Genomic DNA, 8,583 nt, shown 5'->3' on the forward strand with positions numbered 1-8,583 from the left:
GGTAGGTGTAGTGGATTCATTCATGCACCAACGTAGAGTACAGAAGGTGCAGGCGTGAAGCACCCGGCCAGAGCCTGATTGGCCGTTGCACGGTGCAGAGCTGAGCACAGACACTTTGACTACTGGCTCTGCCTCTGGCCGTGCAACACAACTCTGTGCGTCGTATATAGATAGAGGCCAGCAGTAGGAAACATCTACCATAGCGTGCCGCTACTTGGTTGGTGGCACTGATGTACAACACTGTAGGGTCCGACAGAAGTCACGTGTCCCTCCCAGAGGCTCTGCAACGTCGATCGACTATGAATGGAAACCGCGTTGAGGACACGTGTTATCGGTGCCTCAAATTTCGAGAATCTTTCGGATCGATGTATAGATTTTACGTCAAATAAGGAAAAATGTATATCAAGAAAACGATCTTTAAAGAAAAATTAGAAAATTTAAACATTTATGATTATTTTTAATTCTAATTGCGGAGAATACGAAATTTAAAATTTTCTTCGTATTTTAACGCAAGAAAAGGGTAATGAGTGAGTGAGTGAGTGAGAGTGTGTGTGTGTGTGTGAGAAAGAGAGAGAGAGATTCTCGTTATCCGAAATATAAATTATCTTATGCAATTATTTTTATATATCCAATATCTACTTGAAAAGTATCTTGAAAAATAAAAACGAAGTTATGTAGGACATTTTAATTACGAAGGACAGTATAGTAAATGAAAACTGAAAATAAATTTTATTTAACGAGTAGAAATAATTGTGGAAATCAATTAATTAACATTGACAGGCGGAAAGAATGGAAGTGTAACCTTGTCTCTACGATTACGGCAATTAAATTCAATCGAAGGTATAAAGGAATTTCTTAATCGGAACTTTAAGTGACTTTAAATAATTTAATATAAACAAAATTAATAAAATTATGCACATTATAATATGTACTTTTATTTTAATTTTGTAATAAAAATTGTTCGTGATGATAAATCGTGATAAATAATTAATTGTAATAATATCTTATTTTTAATAATAAGCAATAATTATTTGTTGATAGAATATTCTTTGTCTCTTTTTATAAAACTCTTTTTTTTAATCAAAAACAACAATTGATGGAATTCAGTTTATATGGTAAGAACTATTATAATGAAATAAAAATATCCATAATCGAATGAGAGATAAATAATTTTACTTTTGCACGTTTTATTCATCCTTGAAAGTATATATACGTATTATAAATTATTCTGTATAAACAGAATATGTATGAACCATGTTCGTCTGACAATTCTGACTTTAAATCAACTTTGACGTATATGTTCATAGTTCACGTGACAGCTAACGTGTTATCAAACTTGTCAAAATGACAGGTCAAATTTTCTTTTGCTCTTGGAAAAATGAATATTTATATCGAAAATACGATTCACTAAAATAAAACTTTTTTTTTTAATGAAACAATTATACAATATTTATTTTTCATTATATTTTTCATCATATTATAAAATGATTTATTATGAAATGTTCGAAGTCATTCTATGATAAGAATCACACAGAAACTGTGATATATCAATATATCTTTATATTCCATTTTTTTCGCAACTTGCTTCAACATAGAAACGAATATATATTGCTTGGTACCAGTGTATTTTATCACTTAGGAACAACTAATCTGATTATACGATATTTTGAAAAGAATGTCACGTAATTTGTGATAATGAAAAGATACACTGCTTAAGTTAAACATATATACAGTTTATAGATTTAGATATTTAGATATTGTACACATCTCTTCAAATTTCTTATAACTAATTTCAATTGATTCTTGATTTTTATATTGTAAATTACAAATTATATTACTACAATATGTAATACATTATGTTATATTACATATACTTAAAGGAAAATTTCAAGAGTTCTTCTGATGAGAATCTTGCCAATGAGTCGTCATAGTACTGTTATAATACACGTATATATTAAAATGAGTATTCGAATAGCAGAATGGTACACCATATTTACCGTTACACTTTGTAATAGAATTCCATTTATGTAAGAATCATTATGACTGGTGGCGGCATCACACGGGGAAAAAGATATACGAATAATGAAAACGAACAGTAGCGAAATAATCGAGAGAAAAATCAACAACGTGAATCAATTTTCTTTCTTTCAATTATTATTTATATAATTTTCTTCTTTTTTTATAATCTCACTTTATTGCTCGAGAAATCGTAATTAATTAGAAAATTTTATGAAATCTTCGATTCAAATAAATGAAATTCTACTGCGTTATATTTGATTTTTTAATCGTATGGGTTAAGTTAGGTTAGATTATTACGAATAAAAATATAAAATTAAAATAAAATTATGAAAATTGCTAATGTTATTAGCAAATTGCTAATAGTTACGTAATTTAAATCGTATTGAAAGATTATATCTCGCTCTTTATTTCCTTTAATAAAACGATTTAAATATTAATATGTATAATACGATTTGAATACGTATTAATCGTATTTAGATGATTTGTATGAATCAATTTATTTCAAATTTAAAGATTTATATTCTACATAAAAAAGTTGAATAAAAATATTACTTTTAAAAAGTAACATTATTAAATTGTGAAAATAACAAATAAATTTCGAATAATATCGTAACAATTCGAGTGATTGTACAATGATTGTCCAAGAATTTTTACTCTAAGTATTCACTAGAGAAAAATATTCTCGAGAATAACTCTTGAGAGTTTTTCTTTCAATTCTGTTCGCACCCTTTCGTTTAAGAGTAACTTCTCGCTAATAGACGTTGAAGTTAGAATGAAAGTTGGACAGTCAACGAAAAGACGCGAATAGTACATTCTATTTTCGTCATTTGCTAAAAATACTGTTGAGAACAATTCTCGAATGTATTCATTCTGAAACGATGATATATCCATCGAAAGGATCGACGAAAGTGTTGGTTTCGAAGAAACGACGGAATCGACCGGCGTCCTTGTTTGCAACCGGCGCACGGTAACAAGGTTGCACAGAGAGAGCTTTACCAGAGAGAGGGAGAGAGGACAGCGACTCAGGAACCACGTGGTTCTCTCGTCAGCGAGGCCACAGTATGAATGAACGAACGAACGAACGTACGTACTATACGATACGGAAAATGTTGGCGGTGGTGGGGCGTAGGTAGCAGAGAGTGCCGATACGCGGCCGTGTCGTGAAACGTCGCTGACTCTTCTACTCTTGCAGACGCTCGTGGACTGCCAGACATAATGGACATCGTGTGTATGTATGAGTAACGTGTGACTATGATAACCAAGTCATGGTTGCTTGACCGAGCCATATTGTCAACAAAAATGTTTTCGTTCAAGTTTTGTTTAATTTCTTTTCAAATTTTAACTCGTCATTTAGAAATTTTCAATTCGAATCGTAATCTTTTTTTAATAGATCAAGTAGTCGAAAATTTTAAAACAAGTTTAATATATTATAAGTTTCGTAATATTATAAGTAGATGTAATTCATGCGGTAAAATCTGTACTAGATAAAAATGAATGTTGTTGTAATTCTCATAGATTTAGATATATGAATTAAGGTCATACTCATTTACTTACAACCATACAGAGAGGTTATATTTATTTACAAATATTCACGCTTGTCACAGTCTCGTTTATTTACTTATTGGATCGGGGATTTGTATGAAAATGTGAATTTTTGATTCTATAGTATAGATTTATCAATAAAGATATCCTTGATTGTTTCTATTTTTTGCAATTGATTTGATATCGATGAAAAAAAAATAATAGTAGTAATTAATGATGAAGAAAATATTCTTCGTCGAAAGTCGAAATTAAAAAAGAAAATTGTAAAAGTTAATAAATAAGTAAATTAAACTGCATAAATTATTAATAAATTAAAGGAATAGATAAATAATTAAATATTCTAATGTTTAAATTATATATATATATATGTATATATTGAAAAAAGGGTTAAGAAAATGTATCTTAATTAATGAACAATTTTCCAAAAATTTACTCAAAAAAAAAAAAATATTATTCCAATTTGATGTTATTTCAAAGATCTAAAATTTCATTTAAAAACATATTCTTCAATTTAGCTTTGAACAGATCAACGCTCAGATCCAAGACATATATACAGTTAAAGGCATATCTCCCGATTCACTATTCAGATGATGTACGAGCTTGGAAAGCTTCTAAAATAAGGTGATCGATGATGGCAACGCATCTCAGCCACTTACCTAAGGTAAATTTGTTTAAGGCCAACCCCGCTGTTCACGCAGCCATTGGGTAGATGGAATTGTTCGCATAACGATGCCCACTCGTTTCTAGTATTCACCTGAAACAAAATAAAAACATTTTAATATTTCTTCTGTCATCTGTATGTAAGAGAGAACAGAAAGAAAATGATGGATATTTTTCGTTTTTTATTTATGAATGATATGAACAAGATTTTTCACAAAAATTATAAGTATATTTAGTTTATATACAATTTCAAATATGAATTAAATTCTTTTAGTTATTTTTTAGTTATTTAATTATTTATATTACTTAGAGTTTATGTCAGAATATAATTATTTAAAATTCAACTATATACTGAATTTTGAATTAACCTATAAAAACAATTCTGTATAACTAAACCTTCATAAATTTATATAACTTCAATTTTAATCTATTATAATCTTTTATTATATATTTATTCTTATATTTAATTTAATTTCATAAGAAATTTTAATCTTATAACATTCATTTTTATAAAGAATCATGCCATATCAAACTCGTATCATTTTATTTTACATAGTGGAACAATATAACGCAATGCGCTTATACACAGAATCGACGAAGAAAAGTATTGGTCGACTAGTTTACGACGCCCGACTAATGAATTTTACGGTTCTGTTCGCGAAACTCGACGAAAGTTCTTTCCCGCAGTGTGCGTGAGTTGTGTTACACTGAATATACATAGAAGTGAAGGATGAAGCACGATTTACCACTTCCACAAGATAAATACACACGGACGAAGGGATAGGTAGGGTAAGGAAAGATGAACTGAAAGTGGGAGGTGGATAGTCTGCGCGCGATTCTAAGGGAATTCCTGGTAGCGGGTCGCAAGATAAAATGCACCCGAGCGGTACATGAATTTCTTAGTGTGTGTCGAAAAAATAACCGTTGAGACTCGTGTTACGCGACACTAGCTCGACTTGGTGTGTGCAGGAATGGTAAAATAATAAAAAGAATGAGTGATATGGAAAAAGAAAAAGAAAATGAAATGAAAAAAACTGTAAGAGAAATAATAACAAGGGAAAAAAGTTTGCAGAAATAATGATAATAAATAGCGAATATCGCCCAAAGAAAAATTAAGACAGTAAAATAAATGAAAAATATAGTATAAAAGAAAGAGTATCTAAAAATAAACAAAAAAAAATATCAACAATATTTCATTATATATACGTAAATATTTCAATTTTGAGGTTAAATTGCAAGCATTATGGCGTCACATATGCTTAACCAATATCAAGCACTGTGACAATAGTTATGTCACTTCGAACACATCGCTTCGTATTAATTTCTAGAAAAATGAAAATAAAATTCAATTAACGAATAGGTAGGAGAGTTATCACGTATGAATTGATAAACACAGAATTATAAAGAAATATTTATCAGGATACTTTTTCGTTGATGTATACCACGTTTAATACGAACGGAACGAACACAGCGGGAGAACAGAGTCGTGAAATCGACGTACATACTGGGTCAGTGCTCTCTGGATCCGCGCCCGTTTCTTCGCTATTCTCGTCGTCGCGATGTTCAACCTTATGAATCGAGAATGTGGCGCCTCACTGTGGACGACCTCGCGACATCATCAGCCTCTCATCAAAACCGTTCAGACGCAGCACGCATCTCGTAATAAATATCCAATCAATCAATGACACAACTTTCAAATATTTTTTTATCGAAAAGATAGTTTGGAAAGAATTAATTTGAAAAACATTTAACATTGTTCACGGCTGACAGGTAATTTTCATATTGACATAAATTTCACAAACTTTAATAGACAAATCTTCTGAACAAAAATTTTTTGTTATAGAGATGAATAAAATTATTATTTCCGTGATGAGAATTCTAATATATTAATTTAGTTATACGATTAAAATTAAATGATATGTAGTTAATGAGTTTCGAACTTGAAATTTATCGCATATGAGAGGTTAAGTTTCCATTGATCGATTCAGTATTTGTGTGTTAAGTAAGATTCATACAATATTATTTACGAGATAGAATACAAAAAAATGTAAAAAAAATATTTGAAATTTCAATTCAATTATTTTTAAAAAATATATGTATAATTCTTAATACATAAAATATAAATTATAAATGATAAATATAAATATATAAAAATATAAATTTTAAGGTTATATACATATTGTAATTGAAAACCATGTATTTCAACACTCTAATTTAACCTCTAACCAAATTAAAGTATCAAGATTAACTTAGATCCGGAGCTTCGAAATCTGGACCACGATTGTGAAAATTGGCGCGACATTTAACATGTGAAAAGCCGAAATTAATAGTATGGCATTATGTAAGCGGGCTTTAAATTATTAGTAACTGTGATGCGAAACAACTCGACATTTCCGTGGATTCTACACGAAAATGTGTAAACTCACAATTGATTTATATAACTTAGTAACAATTGCAAATTGTTAACATTAAAAACATACATTCGATTACAACATTCAAATAATCATTTTTTTAACTGAAAAATAACAATATTATAATGGTTTTATAAAACATTAATGTATTATTTTAATTAATGTATACGCATAATGGCGATATGTTAAATTCTGATTTCAATGCTTCAATGATTATAAATAAGAATTGTTCATATTTTCTAACATTAAATGGCAATATGACAGAAATAGATTTCATTTCATCTAAAAAAAAATTTTAATTGCCACCTATATGAAGTTATACCAAATTTTATGTTTTGACTTTTAGAATAGACTCTTCCAAGAAAATAAATATATTAAGATTCTTTATATTTTATTTTCTATATTATATGTATACTTCATTCTTATTATTCTTATAATTGAACTAATAAAAATCATATTCAACTAAATTGCAATTACGCATTTCAAGTTTATAATAACTTATAACTATGAAGTGTTATAATAACAAGATAAAGCAATAAAATTGTTGGGGATTATACAGAGCGTGCGAGCTGATTACGGATTTTACTTGGAAAATTATAATGGCTTAGCCATAGCCTCCTTAAATCTTTCACAATCTACAATTTGTAACCAACAAAACAAATTTTTCCAATATGTATAACAATATATATATAAATAGAATTCATTTTTTTCAAATTTAATTTTTATAAACAAATTTTTGCAAATATATCCTATTTCTATTTAGTACTTATTTTTTTTTTTTTGCAAAAATTTCTTTTTCCTTCATTTTAAGTGTAAAATTCTACTTAACATCAGTATATTAATTGTTTCAGAATAGTGAGAAATTTTTCTTGTAAAGAAGTACAGACTGAAAAAAAAAAAAAAAAAAAGAAAGTTAGAAAGGTAATATAAATAAATGCAGACGTTTTTAATTTACCTGATCTTATCGGGCATTCTACCGCGTAGTTGGATCGCGCAAAGTTTATCTGTCGTAAACACTTGGATTTATCAGGATACGTTACGACTCTGTTTTCTCTGATAAGGAACTACCTCAACTCGATAACCCTTTATTAGTAGTGAATGCGCGTTATCTATCGTGTAATTCACATGTATGTATGTCTAGAATGCATCTCGTTCAAAAAAAAAGATATATTAGAAAAATTTAAAACACAAACTAATTACTAATTACGTAATTATATAAATTTACGTTTGAAATATAATGGCTACATTTTCTTTATTTCATGAAAGAAAACCGTCGAACAATTGTACAAAGATGGCCAACGGAAATTCGCTTGAACTTAAAGCCAGCGTGATCAAAGGGGAAGCAGGTAAAAAAGAGAAGTGGTTGTGAAGAACCTAGTAGTAACCAGTCGCAACAAAAAGAACAAAAAGAATTTACTTCAACCTGCGGCAACTTTTTGTTTGATCAAGAGAAACCATATAGAAAAAGGAAGGGAATAGATGACAAATCTTAGCTTTGACAAAAGAACTTAAAAGAACTTTCTCGACACTACGTTTAATTAATAAGAATTAAAAAAAGAAAAAAGAAAAGAAACGAAGAAGTATTTTAAGAATAAAATAAAATAATTAAGAATATCGTATTTTATGAAATATGTTTAAAAAATAAAACATTACCAAAATAAAAGTTACATTTTTAATTTGATTGTAATTAAATTTTATTTCGTTAAAAAAAATAAATATTGAAAATATTGATATGAAAAATATTTGATTCAAAAATATGCGATAAATAACGATAATGTTCGTGATATATCAACAAATTATTTCGCATGATTTCTTAATAATTCCTTGTCGTCTGAAAGTTATCTAAATATAGAATAACGAAGAGTTTGGTCAAATGAGATATCAAAAGCTTAATAAGATTCCTGTTTTACCCTTCACTAATATTTTATGACCTTGAGGTAAAAAAAAAAAA

The 8,583-nt window shown here is 28.7% G+C and overlaps 1 protein-coding gene across 5 annotated transcripts in view; it reads right to left on the reverse strand.

The window, feature by feature from the left end:
* LOC102673995 (AT-rich interactive domain-containing protein 2-like) overlaps window positions 1–8,583 on the reverse strand; it is a 51,845-nt gene that overhangs the window by 20,316 nt on the left and 22,946 nt on the right. For 4 of the 5 annotated variants that reach the window (XM_031511199.1, XM_031511201.1, XM_031511200.1 and 1 more), the window contains exon 3: window positions 4,218–4,315. In XM_031511199.1, the coding sequence (XP_031367059.1) occupies window positions 4,218–4,315 (98 nt within the window). Of the gene's footprint in view, window positions 1–4,217; window positions 4,316–5,408; window positions 5,653–8,583 lie in introns of those variants that run through there. The other variant, XM_031511202.1, reaches the window with a different exon arrangement.

Source organism: Apis dorsata, unplaced genomic scaffold, assembly GCF_000469605.1.
Source record: "Apis dorsata unplaced genomic scaffold, Apis dorsata 1.3 scaffold_293, whole genome shotgun sequence".
Taxonomy (NCBI): Eukaryota; Metazoa; Arthropoda; class Insecta; order Hymenoptera; family Apidae; genus Apis; species Apis dorsata.